The 24,624-nt window shown below is 39.0% G+C and overlaps 1 protein-coding gene and 2 long non-coding RNA genes across 5 annotated transcripts in view; 1 reads left to right on the top strand and 2 right to left on the bottom strand.

The window, feature by feature from the left end:
• The window catches only part of LOC147035745 (extracellular calcium-sensing receptor-like), a 145,062-nt gene extending 140,395 nt beyond the window's left edge, over window positions 1-4,667 (bottom strand). For both annotated transcript variants that reach the window (XM_085847225.1, XM_085847215.1), the window contains exon 1: window positions 968-4,667. In XM_085847225.1, coding sequence (XP_085703351.1) covers window positions 968-1,195 — 228 coding nt within the window. In that variant the 5' untranslated portion in view covers window positions 1,196-4,667. The remainder of the gene's footprint in view (window positions 1-967) is intronic.
• LOC147035746 (uncharacterized) overlaps window positions 1-24,624 on the top strand; it is a 137,341-nt gene that overhangs the window by 102,388 nt on the left and 10,329 nt on the right. The window contains exon 2 of the long non-coding RNA XR_015049542.1: window positions 4,654-4,802. This is a non-coding gene — a long non-coding RNA (uncharacterized LOC147035746). The remainder of the gene's footprint in view (window positions 1-4,653; window positions 4,803-24,624) is intronic.
• Window positions 8,565-24,624, bottom strand: part of LOC147035748 (uncharacterized) — a 56,383-nt gene continuing 40,323 nt past the window's right edge. The window contains exons 6-7 of one of the 2 annotated variants that reach the window (XR_015049541.1): window positions 12,238-13,280; window positions 8,565-10,138 (exon numbers count right to left, since the gene is read on the bottom strand). This is a non-coding gene — a long non-coding RNA (uncharacterized LOC147035748). Of the gene's footprint in view, window positions 10,139-12,237; window positions 13,281-24,624 lie in introns of those variants that run through there. The other variant, XR_015049540.1, reaches the window with a different exon arrangement.

A 24,624-nucleotide genomic window follows, 5' to 3' on the forward strand; every position in this document is an offset into this window, starting at 1 on the left:
TGAGATGGCAAATGAGAAGATTGGAATCAAAGAAAAATAAGGGAAAGATAGGATAATAAGCAAGTAAAAAAGATATAAAATGTCATTGCCTATGTTTTTTTAGAATTTTGCTGAATGGAATTAGAGGGCCAGCCCATCTTTATGGACAACTAAAATGGCCACAAGTCTACCAGTCGACCATCTTTAATCAGATTGCAAAATAAATTAAGGGGCAAGTGTAAGCCATTGTGTGCTGTGCTTGTTCCAAGTTTGAACAAAATCGGACCATGCATAAACAGAGAAATGGTTGGCGGCACATGTATGTAACAAAATGGCCACCAGCCGGCCATCTGGAATCTGTTATCCAACAAAAAATGTCGTGCATATCTAATCCACGATACGTAATCTGTGTGCCATGTTTGAACAACATTGGTGAAAGCATATCCAAGAAATGTTTGAGGACTTTTTCAACATTGTTTTTTTTTTACAACTAAAATGGCTGTCAGTCTGCCATCTTGGATATGATCTCAAAAAAAAATGGCTTGCATATGTAAGCAATCATTCTTCTGTGTTCCAAGTTTGAACAAGATTGGTAAATGCATGTCCAATAAATGGTTCAAGACGTGTTCAGCACCGGGATTTGTTTTTTTTTTTACAACTAAAATGGCCACCAGTCAGCCATATTGGATATCATGTCAAAAACAAATGACGTGCATATGCAAACCGTCTTGTGTTGTCTTTATGCCAAGTACAAATAAAATCGGTCTGAAAATGTCCGAGATATGGTTGTGGATGCATGCACACATGGACACTAAAATTGAGACCAAATCCATGAGCCCGCATTTCAGACTCAGTCAAACGTGGGCTAATAATCACAACAGGTTACCATTCAAATTTCAAAATAAAACCCTGCAACATCATCATTACATTCAGCATTTATTCATTTTTTTGAAAATTTTATCATAATATTTCAAAAGATAGCTTTTACCTCAGGAAGAAAAGAAAACACAGAATTCTCCCGAATTGAACCAATGAGAGCTCGTGGTCCACGATCATCAATTCCACTTGTTGTAAAGTTTGGGCCCAAGATTTTCATTATAGTTTTGATTTCGTGAGGATTATAAAAACAAAAATCATACACAGCATATTTCAGTGTCACGTTAGGCAACAACATTGGATTATCATTCACTTCGTTTATAGCAAACACGACGGCCATTAGCCATCGAAGGAATCTTTCATTTAAGCTGTTTCAAAAATAATAATGTGCAGGTCATTGATTGAAATGGAATCATTGAATGTAAATGTACTGCAATTAGAACAATTATATCTTCTACAAAAAATTTCATGCAATAGCTTAAAATCGTTTACGTTTTCATAATTTTAAAGATAATTTAAGTAAATATATAACTGGAATGGCCACTCGGTAGGGTGCAAACCTTAGCCAGGCTGATTAGTCCAAGTTTTGTATCCCACTGTTTGGCCAGGTCTGGATTCGGACCTGAACTAAAATTCCATCAGCTTGTTTCTGTCACCTAACCAACTCATACACTAAGTTTTGGCCGAATCTGTTCAGAACTTCTTGAGATATTGTGCTCGATGTCATTTTAGCCCTATTCCTCAGTTGTGAAGAATCAGTCAAAAATTTCTCAGAACCAGATCCTGAAACGGATCTTCACTAAAATATAATCATTTTGTTGAAGTCACATAATCAAGATCTCCACCAAACTTCATCTGATTATGTCCACAACTTTTTGAGATATCCTGTTGACAAACAGACAAACCAACAAGAAGAATTTGTGCAGAGCACCATACTTTCAAAATCCATAAAACTAATTTGACCTCAAAGAACAATTGCTGGATGAAATCAATGAAAAAAATATGAATCTCCTCTTCAAATTTGAAGTCAATCGGATGTAAATTGAGGACTTTAGTAATACCAACTAAGTTATTGACCTTTGCCCTATGTTGACCTTTTGGTCCATGTTGACCTCAATAATAATTGGCTAGTTGAATTCGGTGACCTGAAATATAAATGCTCTTCAAATTTCAAGTCAATCAGATGAAAATTGAGGATTTTAGAAATCAGACAAATTTGTTGACCTTTGGCCTATGTTGACCTTTTGACTTTTTGACCTCAATAACAACACACTTCTTGCTTTTGATGCGTTTTACCATCTTGTGAAGTTTCGTGAAGATCGGTTTAAAATTGTGACCTGCAGTAGATTAAAGGTGAGCACACAGACAAACAAAAGGAAGCGATAAACATACTGGTCAAAAACAAATAATTTTGCCATGTAACAAATGAAAGCGATCAACATACTTGAAAAAAAAAACTTTCTAAGCAAACAGACAGACAGGCATAATAATGCACATGACCAACCAATTTACTTGAAAAAATCTTCAATTTTTGCAGGTTTTGAAAAATCACTCACAGAGTGACACTTGGAGAAAAGGAACGCCACTCAGTGGAGCACATGCCTCTGCCAGACTGAAAGGTTTACGTTTTGTATCCCACTGATAGGTCGGATCTGAATTCGGACCTTAACCAAAATCGAATCAGCTTATTCTTGTCTCCGAAACAACTCATTCACCTCGTTTTGTCAGAACTCTGTCCAAAAATTTTTGAGAGGTCATGCAATATCGTTTTTAGTCCCATCTCTCATTGGTGAAGAATCACTAAAAAAATTATATTATCCAGATCTGATCTCCACCAAAATTAGGCGTTGCTATCTGAAAATTAAGCATTAAACAACATTATTAAATTCATATCCGAGAAATGGTTGAGGATGTGATCAACATCGGGTTTTTTTCAACTAAAATGGCTGTTAGATGTGAGCTCACATCCATCTTGGATGTGAGCTCAAAGAAAAATGACGTGCCAGTGTAAGACATCATTCTTTATCTGTGTGCCAAGTTTCATCAAGACAATAAATGCATTTTTGAGAAATTGTTGAAGACGTAGTCGACACAGGTGTTTTTTTTTTTTTACAATTAAAATGCCCACCAGTTGGACATCTTGGATCGGATATCGAAAAAAAAAAGAAATGAAGTGCATATATGTATTATCATGTGTTGTCTTTGTGTGAAGTACACATAAAATTGATTTATACATGTCCGAGATAGAGTTGTGGATGCACGCACACACGCACACACGGACACGAAATTCGAGACCAAATCCAAAAGTGCCAGTTTCAGACTAAGTCCATTGGGGCCAATAATGGTGTTACATTTGCAACTCTCTAATCCTCTGGCACCTGGCCTGAGCCATTGTGAGCCATAGAAAATGAGCTATTGAAAATATCCATTTACATCTCGCTTACCTGCTCAGCCACTTCACTCAATACTCTCGGTTGCATATTATCTGGCTACGGAGACTTAGAAACTCTCACATTAGAGAGGTCATGGTCGAAGACAGAAAGACCACCATGCTGCCTGTGGTGATAAAGTGAGAGGCCCAACGACTCAGCCTCATGACAGGAGATAACAATGATCCCAAATGCCAGTGTTTCCACAGCGTGAAGAAAAGAAAGGTGAGAGGCAGGAGCACCAGCCCAAGGGAGAGACCAGTACTCCATTTGGCTGCAGACGAAAGCTTTGTATGTGGTCATGAGCTCAGGTTGGCCAAAGAAGGATGTTGCATGATGGATGATTCCCAGTCGGTGACTGGCATTGGAGGCCTGGTTGGAACTGTGGCTTTCCCAGGAAAGATCATGGCAGATAGTGAGATTCAGAAGCTTTAAAGTTAGGTCTTCTTCCAGAGGATTGTTGAGAAAGTGGATGGGCGGGGGGGGGGGGTTGTTCTAAATGGTCCTTTTGGAGAGACATAGTGAGAGTGTGAGATTTGTCAGGATTGATTGACATGTTCCACGTGTTGGATTTGTGCTTTTATCATGTTTGTGATCATGTTTGTGATTTATCACGTGAAGATATGTTTGTGATTTTATCCAGATCTGCAGAGAGCAAACAAGCTGCGGCTTGCCAGTCTGAGGGATGACAGATCAAACAATAGAGGGTGGAGTCATCTGCAAAGAGATAAAGATGATTTTCCAGAGAGTCAGAGAGATCATTGATGAAAACGAGAAAAAAAACAGGGCCCAGAACGCGACCTTGAGGAACTCCAGCCTCGTCAGGAAGAGGGGATGAGAGAACTCCATTTCGGGCCACACGTTGACTGTGACAGAAGAGGAAGTCTGTGAGCCATGAGTGTAGATAGCCTTGGATACCATAGGAAGAGTTTGGTGAGTAGGGCAGGGTGCAAGACTGTCAAAATCACGGTACATGTCTGGCGATCTGACTCTGATTTAAAATTCTCAACTTCATAATTATTTCCTCTATTTTTTTTGCTCATAATTTCTCAAATTTTTGCTCAAATTTTCTCTGCTCATAATTTTTATATCAGTTTCTAATATTTGGTGCATCCTAGAAAACATTAACTCACAATCCTTTGCTTTTAGCCACTCACCCAATATCCAATATCTATTTTTCAAAATCCCCGAGTGAACATTCCCGAAATTATTTACTCCTCCCGAAATTATGACAACAGCCAACTTCTTCCTTCCGTGGCCTGATATGTTGTCATTTACCCTTCCTTCAATGTCCCCAACTCTTCTCATTTCTCCCTGGTACGTTGTACTACTCCCCTCCCTCCTCTTCAACACTTCTGAATGTTTGCAGTGCTGACCACCATGGCGCAGAGGCAGTGAACTGAAGCACCAGACCACCCGAGTGGATGTTCGTAGCAGTTTGGGATCACAAAGCCATCCATTGGTTCACATGTGGCCCTCTGCGACGAACACAAACCCAGCGTCCAGCTCCAGTCCACAGTGAGGTTTATATTTTGTATCCCACTAAAAAGTCCGAAATGAATCCTGACCTTAACCAAAATCGAATCGACTCATTCTTGTCACAAAAAACCTCATTCACCAAGTTTCATCTGAATCCGTTTACAACTTTTTGAGATGTCATGCAATATCCTTTTGAGCCTCATCTCTCAATGGTGAAAAATCACTTGAAAAATTAATGTATCCGAATCGAGATTTGGATCTTCACCAAAATGGAATCGTTTCTTACTTGTCACACACCCAATCTGTCCACCAAGTTTTGTCCAAATTTAATTCACGACTTTTTGAGATATTGTACTATATATATTTTTTGGTCCTATCTCTCGAAGGTGAAGAATCACTTAAGAAATTCTCAGATCGGGATCCAGATTCGGATCATCACCAAAATTCAATGTTGCTGTTCTTTTCTGATGAAATGCATACATAAAAAAAAATTAAGAATTATTGCTTGAAAACTGTGGTCAAAAATCGTGTGACAAACAGGCAGAGGAAAAATCACTCAAAGAGTGAAACTTGGTGAAATGGATCGCCACTTCGGAGAGACAATATCTCCACCAGGCTGAACTGTTTACATTTTGTATCCCACTGATAGGTCAGATATGAATGCAGACCATGACGAAAATCGGATCTGCTTGATGTTTCCCAACCAACTCTTCGAACTCGTTTTGTTATAACTCATCCTAACTTTTTAAGATATAATATCATGCCATGCTTAGTTTTTGGCTTTTAAAGAATCTTTTTAAAGAATTTTTAAAGAATTTTAAAGAATGGTAAAGAATCACTTTTGACATTCTCGTATCCGGATCCAAATTTGAATCTTCACAAAACTTTAATCAATTTTTCCTTGTCACACACTCAACCTGTCCACAATGTTTCTGCGTAATCCATCCATAACCTTTTGAGATATCAAACAATGTCGTTTTTAGCCCCATCTGTCAATGGTGAAGAAGCAACATCAATGTTTACATCAATGGTTGAAGAATAAACATCAACGTTTATTTCTCAATGTTTACATCAACATTTCAATGGAATTACTCAACTGTATCATCTGGTATAAAGACATATTTCCATCATCATTTCAATGAAGTTGGACTTGCTTTAAGTAGTATTTCTATTCAAATTATAGACTCAGTTAATGTTGATAATTTTGATAATAAAGAGAAGTGTAATGTTGAGCGAGGACGCAAAGAGGACTTTTGGTTCAGGACACTATGTGCGATCTATCCTCTGGGCCTTAATGACAGGGTACAAGGGAGTGGGTAAGTTTCTTAAGGTAATATTTTCGGAAATGAGTATTTTGCTAATCCAATCAGAAGGAGACCCAGAAGTCATGGGTGTTGTAGTCAGTATTGTGGAGTATAGTCCAGAAATGGAAATTTCAGAGATAATTGATAAACGTAAATGTTTTGATGAAGGAAAGGATTTTCATGATTTTTTTGGTTATTCTGAGGTCATGTTCCAAACAAGTCTTAGAGACTATTATCTGTTGTTTATTCGGTTCATATGACATGTGCTCGTTTTTAATCAAAATTTTTTGTCGCAGGGTTCTGCGAAAGAAGTGTACTCCCAAAGTTGATGGGATCCATAAGTTCTTAATTTGTAATTTTTCCAGTAAGCAGGTGGATAGACCTGGGCTTTATTCTATTTTTAGGGAGACTAGTGTGTGGAGAGTTTATTACCAGATAAAGATAGGGAACAAATCCCATTGATGGTTTATTTCACTTTCACAAAGACCATAGGACAATCCTTGTTCAATTATGAGAAATTTCTTAAAACTCTTAGTATAGACAAAGGAAAATTTATTTATGGGAGCTAAATTTATGGAACCACAAGGTTAACCTTGGAGCTGCTTTTGGTCTTCAATTGTGGATTCTGTTTCAAATTTGAACAAAATGTGCATCAAGTTTAAGTAATCTGTAAACAGTTTTAATGCATGGTTAAGCAGAGTTGTGAAAGGACTGGATAATTGAATTAAGTTTTTTTAGTTGTCAGTGCTTGCTTTCACTTGGTCAGTCAAAACCAGTGTTAAACAAACCGTATGTTCAGAAAGACATTCAGGATCACTGTTATAGCTAAATAATAGCTCCAGCGTAAAAGACTGCTAATAATTTTGTTGTGGTTTGTAAAAAGCTTGATGAAGAGCTTTTATCAAGAGAGTTAGGCATTAATATGGTTACTTTCACTCGTATAGGTACGAGCACATAAGTCTCTTGTCATAAGTCACTCCAATAAATTATTTCTGAGTATCAGGAAGTTTAACTTAATAATTTCAGCATTAAATGTAAGGAGGTAAATCTTTGTATTCCTCGACTTTTCTGGATCCCTAAGATTCAAAATAACGCATACAAGTACAGGTTTATCACGGGTGCCAGGCAGTATTCCACAAAACAGTTGTCGGCTCTCTGTAACACAGGCTTACGAGATGTGAGGGAACAGTTCAGGAAATAATGTTGAGAAATTGAGTATAACTCTGGTATTAACACTGTCTGGAGCATTCATTCTTCTTTAGAGTTCTTAGACAGGATTGGATGCCTCAATATCAAATTAGTTGAAGTTTTTGTTTTTTCAACTTTATGTACAAATTTGGATTTAGTCCCAGTGAGGGATTCCCTATTCAAAGTAATTGACGAGGCTTTTTTTAAACTCTTGTTTGTTTGTTTTTTTACACATTGTCGAGGCTCTTATGAGAGCTAACACACAACGCACAGCAAGGGGGGAATGAGACAATAGGGGCAGAGTGGGAAGGACAAAGCAGTTGGGAACAGAGACATTATGAGATCTGTGGAAGGGAGAGGGGATAGGGAGGGAGACATGGGGTATGCAAGATGGAAGCTACAGGGACTTTCAGGAAGGAAAGCAGGGAATGTAAAGGAGGAGGGTTTGGGGTGGATTAACGGTGGAAGAAAATATTGAGGATTTGGATGGAGAACGATACGAGTTGGTGGTGGACAGCTGTTTGAAGGCCTGGAGAGAAGAATGAGATTGAATAGAGTGAGGGAATTTATTCCAAAGGTGGGGAAAAAAAGAGGAATGAAAGAGTGAAGGTGAGCAGTGATTAGTGATTTTGGTAGTTTTACCACAAGGGGGTTGTTGGCGCATCTTTCGCGCCCTTTGGAGGTATGGTGGGGACAGATCGCAGACAGGGCAAATACTGTAATTTTTTTCATAGGCACCTTCACACGATTTATCCATATCGCCTGATTGCCAACAGGAGTGGTAATGATTTAACAGAAGCTGCATATCTGGATGTGTTGGTGGGAGTTGCACAGAAAAGCTAAAGCACAAGAGTACATCAAAAAGATGATGATTTCAGCTTCCCAGTAGTATTGTATACCTTTCCATGTACAAATACACCAATTAAAATGGGTGAGAATGTCTTTTCAACTCGGATACTTAAATTTGCAAGAATTTGTTCAGTAAAGAATTATTTTGACGAACGTGCTGAGATTTTTTTTTTCCTTCATGTTAAACAGATGGATATTTGGCTTATTGTTTTATCAGGACATGTAAGAATGTCTTTAGACTCTATCATCACCATTTATTTAAGTTTGGTTGGTTGTCATGTAAAGACATTCCTCTTGTATTGCATTTGAAATAACAATAATGAATTAATTATTTCAGTGAGGTAAATTATTGAATTAATGTTATTATGTATATATATATATATATATATATATATATATATATATATATATATATATATATATATATATACATACATACATACATACACATTGTTTCGAATTCTGGCCCGCCTGGCGTGCGATCGACCGCGTACCTCTAATGGCAGCCGCGTTGCCCACCGGACGGACAATTCAGTCGTGACCCTCCTGGAACTACTGCCAGGAAGCAGTCACGGGTGGGGCTTTAACCTCACCACAACCCAGTCCACATTCCAACCGCGCGAAATAGGGTGAATAGCCGAATGTCGAAAAACCTAAATACCCACGCGTTTAACCTTCCGAGGGGTGTACCACGCCGCAGGTCGGGTTAGGACACGAACCGTTTAAGCGGTTCGTTCCGTGCTACAGGGATAACCGAGCCGTGTTATCGCCGACCTTGACGGTTCCGATTCTTCTTCACTCGGGTGTTCAAAACCCACTACTCATTCCACGATGCCAGATGGCACTTTCAATGTGGTGAAAGGAGGATGCGATGAACGGGATACGTTGCACACAAGGAGATTTATTCACTAAGCACATATATACAGCCAAGGCAGTCATGCAATGTACCGGCACATTGAAGCAAAAGCAATACGACCGACTATAATTATTTACAAGCAGTCAATTACACAGGTTACTTAACAGGACACTGCGCCACAGCATGCATACAACGCAGCAAAAACAACAGGAAAACCCTCCCCATAGGCAAGCAGGTAGACAGGTTTCGTAAACCTTTATGGTCGTGGGCCATGGATGACCGAAAATGCCCGCGAGACAGTGCTGGTTACCTGCCCCCTCGAAGTGTGACGGTGGGCAGGTCGCGATGCCTTGTTCCCACGGCAGCTAGCATAGCCGCGCCTGCTCTCGGGCCTTTGCGATGATGTGGTCGGAGAGTTATCTCCAGCCTCCGTCGCCAGACGAGCAGATTCGCACCAGACAGCCGGCAGGGCTGCGCCTCCCGTCTGCGTCTCTGAGGCGTCGCCCGGACTGGCCACCGGCCCGCGCCTTCACCGACAGGTTGGCCAACGCCAAGACGAGAGAGCCCGACCTCGACAACCAAGAGAGGGAGCTCGACCCCGACCAGCAAGAGAGAGCTCGAAGATGAAGCGAGAGGATGACGTCCACCAAGGGAGCGAGTAGAATCCAACACGACCCCGACATAGAAAGCGAGCCCCGCGTGCGGTCCGCCTTATATAGCGCAGGGCTCCGCCCTTCGCTCCTCCCCGTTTTCGGCTCCACCTCCCTTCGAGAAGGTTCCCGAAAAGGGGCGTTCCCTCACCCCGACCGCCTCACGCTGTGCATCCACCAATCGGCAGCAAGCTGCTCTGCCCCCTTCCCGTCACACCAAACGCGGGGATAACAGGTGGTAAAAACCCCACAGGCTTCACAAGTGCTTTTGTTCTGCCAATCCTTCTTGGACGGTTTTCGACGCGGAAACCGTCCTGCCGTGGTCCGTGAAGGATGGCGTTTGTAAGCTGGCGTATTGGTGAAGATGGTGGTGAGGTGTTGCGTTGCGTTGGTGGTTGCGGAGGTTGTGTGAGCGTGGTGGACATTGTGGCGTAGTTGGTGGCGGTTGTTGTTTGTGTGGAGGTTTGTTGCAATGGTGGCTCAAATAATGACAGATAAAGAAAAACGGCTATCTCAAAGAGTCGCAGCCTGGTGAACACAAAGAAAATCCCTTTAAACAACAGTGGGGACCTATCTGCACATAAACTTTGTGTCATAACTGATCTAAGGACCCTTTATGGTGTCTTGCGAATTTCCACAGCCGTAACGATACACATATATATGGATGTATTAAATAAAGGTTTTTCAAGAAATAAATAAGAATAATAAAATAACAAAGGAATAAATAAAATTTAATAAAATAAATAGATAAATAAATAAATAAATATTATTCATAAAATACATTATAAACTAGAAGGGCACTCGGAAGAGAGCATATCTCCACCATGCAATGCCTAATCCATGAGAACATATCAGACACAATACATTTTTGAAATACAATTCTACATATTGTTTTTGGCCCGATCTCTCAATGGTGAAGAATCACTTCAAAAATTATCAGATGCGGATCCAATTCAGATCTTCACAAAAATTGAATCAATTCTTTCTTGTCACACATCCAACTTGTCCACCACATTTTGTCCGAATCCGTCCATAACATTTTGAGATATCGTGCTATATATTGTTTTTGGCCCTTTCTCTCAATGGTGAAGAATCATGGAAATAATTATAGTAGCCGGATCCGGATCCGGATTTTCACCAAAATATAATCAGTTCGTCTGTGTCGCACACCCAAATCATCCACAAAATTTCATGCATAACCATCAACAACTTTTTGAGATATCCTGCACATAGACATACAAACAAACACAAACAACAGACAAGATAAAGACATCATGCAGAGCACGACACTTGCAAAATCGGTAGTACAAATTTGACCTCAAAAATAATTTGGTGCTTCAATCCAATGACAAAATCTGCAACTCCTCTTCAAATTTCAAATGAATGGAACAAAAATTGACAATTTTAGAACTTCTTCCCATGTTGATATTTTGACCAATGTGGACCTCAAAACTAATGGGTAGTTGAATTAATTGAACTGAAATATAAATCCTCTTAAAATTTCAAGTATTTGGGATGAAAATTGATGATTTTAGAAATACGACCTTAGTTGTTGACCTTGGGGCCTATGTTGACCTTTTGGTCGAGGTTAACCTCAAAAATAATTGGCTAGTTGAATTGAAGGTCCTGAAATATAAATCCACATCAAATTTCAAGTCAATCAGATGGAAATTAAAGATTTTAGAAATATAACCTCCGTTGTTGACCTTGGCCTATGTTGACCTTTTGAACTCAAAAACAAGACGCTTTGTCCTTATGACAATCTCTTCCATGTGGTGAAGTTTTGTGAAGATCGGTTTAAAATTGTGACCTGTAGACGACAAACAGACAAACAGACAGACAGACAGAGAGGCCAAATAACAAAATCGGCTGACTAATATACTTGAAAAATCTTTTATTTTGCAATTAACAAACACAGAAAGTTGTGAAAACATAACTTCCTTCACCTTTCTTGGCGAAGCTAATAAGCATTAAGATAATTATTTGGTGGTTGCTAGGATACAGAGAACAACATGTTAAAATCGGTTGTTAATGACAGTTTGAATATTTGAATGACAGTTTGAGTCCATGGTTCGATTAAGGTGCTGAGTTATGGACATGTCAACAAGGTAATGTGGTTATCGCTTAATATATTATCATCATAAAGTGGTGTATGATTAAAGTTATTCATATGTCATGATACTTTAAATAAAAGCAATTATAAAATAAGTTTGAATAAGGATATTGCATTGCTGTGTTGACTGACTGTCTGGACATAACTTTGAGGTTTTGGGTCCATTGATGTTGTGTAATCGATTGATATGGACTGGTGAACGGGGTTGTGGTTTCACCATTTTGAGAGGCTCCACACTGAAAGGATTGAGACCTCGATGAAAAACGGTGCCCAGCAAATGATCCGGGCAGTTGGGAAATCAGTAAATTGCTAAGAAGTTTAGGTCATAACTTCAGATAAAATAGCTTTTGCAAGTACTTACCAGTACATAATTTATTACTTAAGTCTATTTGTGTTTACATACGAGATACATCTAAAAAGTAACGGGACTGACTTCACAGAAATTTTATTCCAAAAAATATATTGAAATAACAGCTTGTCCCCTTCAAAATAGTTTCCCTCCAGTCTCACACACTTGTCCATCCTCTTCTTCCATGCTTCGATGCACCCCCGGAAGGCTTCTTCTGGAATCCTCCGGAGCTCCGTCATCACGGCCCTTTTGATGGCCTCCGCATCAGGAAATGGAGTCCCGTTGATCACCCCTTTGAGCTTGGGGAATAGGAAAAAATCACAAGTAGGTAAGTCTGGCGAATATGGGGGTTGCTCCAGAGTTGGCACTTTCCATTCTGCCAGAAACTGTCGGTTGCTCAGGGTACTGTGAGCAGGGGCGTTTTCATGGTGGATCACCCAGGCATTGTTCTCCCACAGATCCCTCCTCTTGTTCCGGACTGATCTCATGAGGCGCTGGAGGATCGATTTGCACACGTATTGATTCAGTGTTTGACCCTGTGGTAGAAACTCGAAGTGGACGATTGCCCTTCATGTCTTAAAACGCCATGAGCATCATCTTGACCTTCGACTTCGACATCCTTGCTTTCTTTGGTCTTGGTGATGCCGGACTTTTCTACTGATGACTCCGCCATTTGGTCTTAGGATCGTATACGAATATCCACGATTCAACACCAGTAATGACTCTCCCGAGGAGGTCTAGATCATTCTTGAGGTGCTCGATAATGTCTTGAAAGACAGTGACCTTTTGCTGTTTCTAGTCCTCAGCCAATAGCTTGGTGACCATCTTTGCACACATTGCGCATTTCGAGTTTTCCAGTAATGATGCTCCAGACATTGTCCTTGTTGATGAAAAGTTACTCAGCAATCATCTGCACCATGAGTAGACGATCTGCCGCACCATCTGTTTACATGCTCGATGTTGTCTGCTATTCTGCTCGTTGAAGGTCATCCAGACCGTGGATCATCTTCATCCTCCTGTCCCTCTTCGAACGTCATGTGCCCTTCAAATGCATGTGTACATGACATCATTTCTTCCCCGTAGACTTGCTGCAGCATTGCGAAGGATTCGAAAGGTGTTTTGCCAAGCTTGGCAAGAAACGTCAGATTGGCTCTCTGCTCACGACTCATAGCGCAACGGCTCAGATTAGACAACGTGTAAAGAACGACCTGTAAAAAAAAATTACACAAAGAGTGCAGTCAAGCATTACCAATCATATATATATTGCTGGAATGTTGCGAAAGACTGTGATTCAACCCATTCATTCAAGTTGTGTAAGTGGAGCACACAGCAGGCTCAATCACACTACTTTTTTGACGGACATCATATATGTGTATATGTGTGTGTGTTTGTGTGTGTGTGTGTGTGTGTGTGTGTGTGTGTGGGTGTGTGTGTGTGTGTGATCGTGTGTGCGCGTGCGTGCATGCGTATGCGTGTGCGTGTGTGTGAGTTGTTGCAGTAAATTGTCTTAATTTTGATTAAAAAATAAATAACTGTCGTTATACACAACCGTTCAAAAGTTTTAGAGCACCCCATTTTTCCAGTTTTTACTGAAATTTAAGCAGTTCAAGTCCAGTGAATAACCTGAAATGGTACAAAGCTAAGCGGTAAACTGCCAGAGGTAAAAAAAAAAAAAAGTTTAGGTTACCAAAAACTGAAAAATAATGAAAATTTTCGAGTTGTTAAAAAAGGCCCTTTTCAGGGAACAAGTAATGGGTGAGCAACTGCATCTGTTCTGCAGCAATGAAAGTAAATCAAGCCTTGACAGTTGATGCAAACAATTCCAACAGGTGTCCAAACTTTTATTGATTAGTTACAACACCCTCTGTCTATACAAAAGAAGTGTTGGAACAAACTGTGTTTCTGCACCCTCTGAAGCATTATTTGGACAATATTGCACTACAGGAAGTCGTATATTGCCATCATAATGGAGATAAAAAGACAATTAACAAAGGAAGACAGATAGACCATTAAAACCATCAAAAGTGAAAGTTTTTCCTTTCGAGATATTTCAAAGAAGCCAAGGTATCAGTGAGGACAGTTTCCTACACCATCAAAAGGCACTTGGAAACTGGAGGAAACTCTGACAGGGAGAGGTCTTGCCCACCCAAAGCCACAACAGAATGAGAAGACAAGTTTCTGAGATTCAACAGCTTGCATGATAGGCGCCTCACAGGACAGCAGCTTCAAGCATAGTTTAACACTGATCGACGAAAGGAAGTCTCAGTTTCAACAATGAAGAGAAGACTTCGAGCTGCAGGTTTGACAGGTCGAGTGGCAGTAAGAAAGCCATTGCTAAATGTCAAAATAAGAAAAAGAGGCTTGCCTTGGCCATGAAGCACTGCCGGTAGACAACTGAAAACTGAAATAAGGTCTTATGAACCGTCGAATCAAAATTTGAAATCCTCGGTTCATCACTCAGGGTTTTTGTATGCCGTCGAGTAGGTGATAGGATGGTTCCTCAGTGTGTGACACCAACGGTCAAACATGGAGGAGGAAGAGTGATGATCTGGGGCTGTTTTGCTCGATCCAGAGTCGGTGACTTAACAGAGTGACTGGCACCCTGAAACAAAAGGGCAACCACAGCATTTTGCAGCACCATGCAATACCCTCTGGTCTACGCATAATTTGTCAAGGGTTCATCCTACAGCAAGATAACGACTGAAAACATACCTCCAGGCTATGTCAGAACTACCATAGAAGAAAAGCACAAGAATGTAGGCTACAAATCATGGAATGGCCAGCACAGTCTCCAAACTCAAACCTCATCGAGATGGTTTGGGATGAACTGGACAGAAGGGTGAATGCAAAGCAACCTACAAGTGCAACACATTTGTGGGGACTTCTGCAACAGTGTTGGGAAGAACTTTCCAAACAGTACTTGATTTCCATTGTAGAAAGAATGCAATGAGAATGTTCGGCTGTTATATCTGCAAAAGGTGGCGACTTTGATGAGTCAAAAATTTAGATTAAATTTTTTCAACAAAACGATTCCATGATTTGTTTTTTATCTGCAATTCTTTATTTGTTCTATGCTTTAATTTCCGAGTACATTGCAACATTAAACTGCTTAAATTTCAGTAAAAACTGGAAAAATGTGGGCGTTGTAAAACTTTTTGCCAGAAGTATAACTTCAAACAAAATAGCTTTTGTAATATAAGTACTTACCAGTGCATAATTTATCTGTGTGTGTATATATACATATATATATATATATATATATATATATATATATATATATATATATATATATATATATATATATATATATATATATATATATATATATATATATATCTTCTTCTTCTTTCAGCTGCTCCCTTTAGGGGTCGCCACAGCAGATAATCCGTATGATCCGCAAAGTGATTTGGCACATGTTTTATGCCGGATGCCCTTCCTGATGCAACTCTGGTCGCCTCTTACGACACAGGGATATGGTACACCTATTTTAACCAGGGTATACACCGGCCCAGTACACTGGTACTCATTTCACCGACCTCGGAAGGATGGGAGGCTGAGTCAACTCGCTGGTGTATTAATTTAGTGGTCATATATATATATATATATATATATATATATATATATATATATATATATATATATATATATATATATATATATATATATATATATATATATATGGCGACCAGGGTTGCGTCAGGAAGGGCATCCGGCGTAAAAAAAAACATGTGCCAAATCACTATGCGGATCATACGGATGATCCGCTGTGGCGACCCCCAACGGGACCAGCCGAAAGAAGAAGAGAAGAAGAAGATATATATATATATATATATATATATATATATATATATATATATATATATATATATATATATATATATATATATATATATATATATATATATATATATATATATATATATATATACATATACATATATTAATTCATTGTCCCAACAGGGCTTGAATTCAGGACCTTTTGGGTCCCAAGCTACTGCCCTAACCACTGCGTCAACACCAGGATTATATATATATACATCTATATATATATATATATATATATATATATATATATATATATATATATATATATATATATATATATATATATATAAAATTATATGCATATATATATATATATATATATATATATATATATATATATATATATATATATATATATATATATTCCTCTTGCATATATATATATATATATATATATATATATATATATATATATATATATATATATATATATATATGCAGTAAAACTCTTTTAAATCGTGGCCGTTGGGGTTCATAAAATAAAAATCCGCGGTTTAGACAATCCGCTGATCCGTCAATAATATTAAGAAAACCGCGAATAATATTAATAAAATATAATCTTGTACCAACCGTCCGCGGATAGGGAGTACAAGCGGAAAACATGCGAGGCGCATTCACCCAAAAACACTAACCTTGCTGCCATTGCTCACGTGTCCTGATTTTGGTGGCATTGCTGGAGCGGTCTTCAACATTGAATTAAACAAAATATAAGATAATTTATGCCAATAACCACCAACATTATGTATTATATGTTTATAAGTTTATTATGTAAATATATGTAACATTATATATATAACATTATATATATAACATTATATATATAACATTATATATATATATATATATATATATATATATATATATATATATATATATATATATATATATATATATATATATATATATATAAAACATTATATATATATATATATATATATATATATATATATATATATATATATATATATATATATATAAAACAATACATATATAACATATATATATATATATATATATATATAAAAACAATGGTGAAGAATCTCTTTTAAAAATCTCGTGTCCAGACTCAGATCTTTACTAAAATAAGTGTCCTTGTCCAATCACATACATACACAAAAAATTTCTGAAGTGTTGCTTGATAACTGTGCCCAAAAATAATGTGACAGAAAGACAGACAGACAAATGGACAGTCAAACACTGCAGATTAACATACTTCGCAAACCATTTTTTTCGCCAAGTCACAGACAAATGCTAAAGACCAACATCGTTGGCAAAAAAAAAAATCACCAAGTGAAAAACAAACAGAGACAGACACATAAAAAGACAGACAGGGGTGAAAACATAACCTCCATCCACCTTTGGTGGCGGAGTTAAAAACAAAGCAGAAAAAACAAAAACGAAGAAGTCAAACTTACGTTATGCAGTCGTGAATCTCTGGTTCCATTGTAAAGTTTCTAAAATTCACTCGAAAGTTAAAATGTACTCGAAAACCTCCAGCAATTAATGTATTTGTAGTGTTTGAATCCCTGTTCTGTGAACTCTCAACGGAAAGATCAGCACATCCTCGAAACATGGATGAAAAACAGCAAATAAAAATCAGATTCTGTATCGTCAGCCTCAATACGGCTTTTGGAAACATTTGAGCTCCATCAGTGAGAAGACTTGAGGGGTTCATATCCAACGGCAAAGAAATCTTCTTGGTACAAGGATATGCTTATTTATACGTCTCTCGATTTGTAAATAAATAATATGTCTCAAGCACCCACAGTCAGCAGGGAACTTCAGAGTTAATTTTCTATCATCAAAAGCAGTTACTGAAATAATCCATTTATTTCCAAACATAATTTATATTGGAGAAAACATGTCAATGAACATGAGAACCTGCAATTAATATAAACCAGGTAACGATTATTATAAGCACGATCAGGGTATCTGCCCCAAGGTTGATCTTATTCCAGGCAAGCAACACGTTCTTCAAACGCACACCTTTATTTGGGCGTTTTTTCGGCAACCAACCAAGGTCGTCTCTATCGAAGCAAAAAAACCCCCCAGGTGACAGGGATGAAACATAAACATACCGACTGCTTATCTTCTCTGTCTTTCTTCATATTCCACTATATTTGGATGAGATGAGATGTGTGTGTGTTTGTGTGTGTGTGTATGCCATATTTTTGTGCCTATTGATTACGTATGTCTGTTCATTAATTATGAACTATTGGAAAGAACTCTTTGACTCTTTAGACTGCTGAGACCCCTTCGACCTTTGGAGACCCTTGATTAGACACTTTAGACCAAGACCCTTAATAAGATTAAGACTGATAACACCAAGACCCTTAAGACACCAAAGACCCGAAAGACCCAGAGGACTCAAAAGACCCAAAAGACGCAGGTGACCCAAAAGACCCAGATGACCCTAAAGTCCCCGAAGAACCAAAATACCCCAAAAACTCAAAATACGCAGATGACCTAAAATACACACACACACACACACACACACACACACACACACACACACACACACACACACACACACACACACACACACACACACACACACACACACACACACACACACACACACACACACCATTGAAGTACAAAGGTCATTTGAAGCAGTTAACATTTCATTGACAAACCCTGTATTTTGACATTTTACTATTGCTGTGTGATTGTGATCGAACAACATCAAGAGATAACTTGATGAAAAACCATAAGATGATTGTGGTGTTGTATTGTGCCACTGTAATGTGATGTCATTCTTCATTGTTATTATCTTGCCAAAACGAAATTTTTGCAAGATCTGTTACTTGGTAAGTTTTTTTTGTTTGTTTGTTTGTAATCATTGGATTTTTCACCTTTTATCACTCTGTAGAGGATATTCTCATCGGAAACTCTTTGGGTACACATATCTTAGTATTACTACAATACCCTTCAGCACACATAAAGGTCAAGGTCAAGGTCAAAGGTCAAGGTCACTTTTGCGGTTGATCATGGAGGTCGACGAAACCCTTATTTTTTGAGTAATTTTAATCGAGTCATCTCCAAACTTGATGGGAATGTCGTACATGGTCTGACGCTCAGCTGATTAATTTTTGGTGGCGATTGGCCTTCCCCTTCATGGTTAGCGCCTGCGGTCAAACATATTTGACCTCAAGGTCAAATTTTCAAGTTTTAGGAACCATATCGTGTAGTATGTCAAATTGAACAACTCGATGAGTGCTTTCTAGATATGTCAAGCTTGAGACATCATGACGTCATTTGGTGACGTTATGAGGCAAAAGCATATATTTCATGGTTACTCTGTAGAACGATTCTCATCGGAATTTCTCGTAGGCAGATAGATATTCCTCAAGGAGTCGCTCCTGGTGGATAGCCGCTCTGTTCACCTCAGTGTGACCATAAAGAAGTCACACGTGGTCACCTTTTGGCAAGATACGGGTCACCCTGCGGGTGACATGGGTTTATTTTTCTTCTTGATTCTTCTTTCTTCTGATTCATCCATCATAAACCCAAAAATAACAGTAAAATTTCGAAAGCTGTCATGATGGTAATCGTTAAGAGGATTGTGGTATTGTATTGCAGAATCGTAATGTGGTGTCATTCCGACCTTGTTTGATTGTTTTTTTTTTGAGATTTAATCGCTCTGTTTTTACATTTAAAAAAAATGTTTCAGAAAATTGTTTCTGCAATTTTTTGAAAATAATAAAATGCTTAATGTTGTATATATTTTATTATGGCTAATATGGAGTATGGTAATACTCCATAATAGTACCACCATACTCTGGAAATTACATGTTTTCCATAATACTGCCGAACTCTGTAATACTACCATACTCTGTGATATTACCATATTCAATGGTACAACAATTCAGATCAACACTTGTGTCTAATACAGGGGATATAAAGTCAAATAAACACACACTGTGTTTTCCGTTTTACCACCACTCTAAATGCATACATACCTAGGCTTGTTATGTCATACCAGGAAGGGCCTCGCCTGAAGGGGAAGGTTTACCGATCCTTGGATGCAGAACAGGGACAATTGGAATATGTTGCAACTTCACGTTGCATCAATATCAGAAATACTACTTGATTTATTGGTGGTCAAAAGGGAGCAAATTGTATGGTGCTGCTGCCCAACAAGAACAGCAGTTTTGCTTGGCACAGACATGGTGAACATGGCTCATCACCAAAAGGGGGAAAAAGACACAAAATGCAGGCCAAGATGCATCAAAAGGGGAGTCATGATAGAGAGAGAACAAAATAGCTGAAAAGCACACTGGCTGGGTAGTTACCATGCAGAGGGGTTTTTTAAGTTCAACGTTGAGCATACAACATCAAAATGGTTGTGAGGATGTTTACTATACATGGAAATTTGTGTAACATCGTCATTTAAAGTGGTGACCAGATCAGCAGAGCTAAATCTGAACCAACAACCAAATAATGTGTTGTATGAGAGTCGGGAACTTGTAGCAAATGGGATAAAGTGAATATTTCTATCTCTGTGGCCCAATTCTTTGTTGTGTTCATATGTGTTGCTTTTATTTAGTCTTTAACACAAGTGCATGCATCAAGATGTTGACCCACTAAAAATGAGCAATGTGAACCATGTAAGTAGAAGGACTTTGGGGCTTCTGGTGCACCTCAAAAATTTACATGCAAGTGAATCGGGGAAAATGGAAAAACTTTTTGACAAACACCAAAATCTTCCAAATTTCCCTTGTTTTATCTCATTTAGACCCCACTTTTAAGACTTTTCTTTCGCAAAGTCCTTCAAGATCTTCCTCTCCTTTTTCAGCGGTTCTGAAGGAAGCACTCACAAAAATTTACATGAATGACACCAAAACTCATCATAGCTATCACAAATATTTGTTCATCGTTACTAGTCACCATCAAGTAGAGGGTGTCCCAAAAAAAATACCACTTTTAAAATGCTTCGTTTGATCCTAAAAAAGCAGTAATTTTGTCACTAATGCATCATTTCTTGTTGCAGAGACCCTGAAGGTTATTTTGATACGAAGCAAGCGACAGAAAAATGCCAAGACTGACCGTACAACAACGGACGAAAATTGTTGAACTTTGGCAACAGACGAAATGTGTCATACAGGTGCAACGTCTTTACTCGAGAAATTTCGGTATCCACTTGCGAAATGCACCAAATTTTCGGATAAAAAGTGCACCATCGCAAAGTTGACCAATGTGGGAACCATCTGTGACCTTCACTAGGTTCACAGTGGTCAGAGGAGGACAGGTCGTAGTGAACAAAATGTGGAAATGGTGAGACAGGCGGTCGTTCAGAGTCCAAAAAAATCGATTCGACCACTTTCTGCCGAGACAAACATTCATAAGAGCACTGTTCAGAGGATCCTTCGCCAAGACATTCATGCCTTTCCATACAAAATTCAAACGGAAACGGTGCTTACTGATCAACAGAAACGCAAACGACTAAACTTTGCAAATTGGTTCTCAGGAAAGTTGGAGGAAGATGCAGATTTCCAAAAAAAAACTACATTAAGGCCCGGTCACACCTTGACGTTTTAGCCAACGTATGTCGATTTTTGAATTTTTTTTCTAAAACGCTGGCACACGTTGAATACGTTATGGGTAAGTTTTGATAACAATGAGAGCACGCTGAAAAACACTGCCATACGTCGTTGTACGCTGGCTTTAAACGTTGTACTTTTTGGTTGTCCTCAAATTTTTTCATGCTTGAAATTTCACGACGTATGCCGGCGTATGACTCGCACGTTCCGCTACGCTGGCCACAAGTTGTATGCTCGGTCTGCGATCGTTGACAGACGTCAACACATGCTACTTCTAAGTTAATCATAAGTTGAGACACAACGAGGTAATGTTTAACGTACCCGAAACTTAATTCTAACCTATGATTAACGTGTTGTTGGCACGTTACGCGATCTTTGCCACACATCGACAGACGTTACTTTTAAGTTACTCATAGGCTGAAAGACGTCGGTATAATGGATCGTCCTTGCGTCAGCGTCCACGGCCACGGCCAGGACACTTATTTGCAGCATTCTTCAAACTTTTCTTCGGCATGACGAGGATGTTCACACTTCGATGTCTAGCTTGGCTATAATTCCAATTGTCCATTGGCAGCGTCTATTTAAAATAGTCGAGTTTGAGCGTTTTAACACGTTCAGAAGAAACGCTTCAAATTTCCAAACCCCAGCATCGAAAAACAAAGGCGAGTGACAGCAATTTAAATCGTTCATTGTCAATAATGAAAATAGCTGAGTGGTACCGTTTAAAACTCGTTGAGTGTAAACAAAAAATCCAATTGTTGAGCGCAAGCGTCTACTTTCAATAGTGGGGTTTGAGCGATTTAGCACGTTCAATAGAAATGATTAAAATTTCCGAGCGCCAGCGTCAAAAAACAAAGGCGAGTGACAGCAATTTAAATCGTTCATTGTAAACAATGAAAATAGCTGAGTGGTACCGTTTAAAAGTCGTGAGTGTAAAAAAAATCCAATTGTTGAGCGTAAGCGTCTACTTTCAATAGTGGAGATGCAGCCATTTAAATCGTTGAGTGGCAGCCGATGAATAGCAAACCCCACGTCACCGGCAAAGATAAACTGCCGCACGATATGGATAAGTTAGGCTATCGTTGGGCATAGTTTGTGAACGCCGGCTTCACGATAATTATTCGTTGGTTTATTGAATCTATAAGTAATCAAAGCGCTCTATGCACATTATTAGTTCATTGTGCATTTGTCCAACCCGTTATGAATAGACCTAAATCGTAAAAACAAGCTATAGCTCATTGTTGAAAAAGCCCCATAAAAAATTAGCCGCGAAGAACTTCGAACAATGGTGAAAAGATGTCTCCTACCCGTGGACACGCGGACGCAAGGACGATCCATCATAACCCACACCCTCCCCCTCACACTCACCTACTACTGCCAACATGAACAAACTACTACTAATACTAATACTAATACTAATACTGATACTGATACTGATACTGTTACTGCTGACCTGGACATCGACTCAAAAAGGATTTGAAAATACTGTTGGGTTCCCCTTTTATGAGCAGCATTTTTATATAACAATTCCCAAAACCGCTGGGAGCACGTCTTTATATGGCAGTTGTAAGCTAGAAACACGTTAATTTTTTTTTTTTTGTCGACCGGAAGACGTCATTGGAATACGTCTACATATGTCGATGTGTGTTGGGACTACATAAAGAATTGGTTCAAAGCACGTCAAACATAAGTTAGAAATAAGTTTCGAGTAAAAAAGACATTACCGCGACGTGTTTCGACTTATGAGTAGCTTATAAGTAGCGTTTGTGGACGTGTGTAAGCGTCCACATATTGTGTGTAAAACTTATCCTCATCGCATGCGGAACGTGTTTCATACGCCGAGTACGTCGTAAAATTTTGAACATGTTTAAAATTTCTTGACGTACTCTACTTACTACAACGTATGATAGCGTAGGCCCTTCCTGGTATGACATAACAAGCAAAGGTATGTATGCATTTTGCGTTCTACTCACGTATACCAAACTTACTCATACCATATTTGACGTGCCCCAACGTTTTAGACACATTTTTCTTAGGTCGGCATACGCTGGCAAGATCCCCAAGGTGTGACCGCGATGTTGACACTTCCATTTCTACGGCAGTTATGATTCGAATCGTTGTGCGTCAGCCTTTTAATAGGCTACGTCACGACATCGTCGGCGATGCGTGCAACGCGCTATGCCTAAGTTAGACTATCGTTGGGCATCGGTTGTGTAGGCCGACAACAGGTTCAGCATTGGTTGGTATAAGTTATCTATAACACAACGAAACGTTCTGTGTCCGTTACCAATGCGTTATACAAAAGTCCAAGTCGCTATGAATACGTCCGAATTTTTTAAAAAAAAACATCAAAAGTTCAACGTAAGCCAGCGTTTTACATACATTTTAATACGTTGCCATCGCTGGCTAAAACGTCAAGGTGTGACCGGGCCTTTACGGAAGAATACCATGCTCACTTGTCCGGGGAGGTAAACAAGCAAAACTTTCGGTACTGGGGAACTGAAAATCCTGGTAATGCATCAACTGAACTGGTGCCTCGATCTGTTCTCAAAGGCACCATGTGGGTGGCGGTTGGTTGGTATGGGATAATTGGTCCATACTTCTTTGAAGATGACCAGGGATGCACTTGCACGGTAAACTAGAGGAACTATCACGAAATGATTCAGGAATTCTATCTGCCTCAACTACGTACTCAGGCCCGTAGGAGAAACAACCTGATCTAGATGAGAACCCAGTGGTTCCAGCAGGATAGGGCACTGCGCCATAGAGCCAGTGAAACAAGGCGTTTTCTCAACCAACATTTTGAGGGCCACTTTATCTCCCTCTACGAAGACGTTGAGTGGCCACCGTATTCCCCTGACCTTACTCCTCTAGAATTCTTCTTGTGGGGGTATCTCAAGGACAGGATCTATGGAAACCCTAGCCCTCAGACTCTTGATCAGCTGAAGGAAAACATCCACTGATAAATCCAGAACATTCCTCAGGAAACGTTTCCCAAAGTGATGGTGAACATGACAACACGTTTGCAGGCAGTGATCAGACAACGTGGAGCCTTCGTCGAACATGTGGTCTGAAAGAAAACAACGATTCAATACCAATATTTAAATTTTGGTGGCAATTTTGACTTTGGTACAATAAACTTGTCGGAGGAACATCAACATCGTTTTAGCTCCAAGATCTCTGG

Source organism: Eptatretus burgeri, chromosome 1, assembly GCF_056783735.1.
Source record: "Eptatretus burgeri isolate ZD-2024b chromosome 1, Ebu_testis_v1, whole genome shotgun sequence".
Classification (NCBI taxonomy): Eukaryota; Metazoa; Chordata; class Myxini; order Myxiniformes; family Myxinidae; genus Eptatretus; species Eptatretus burgeri.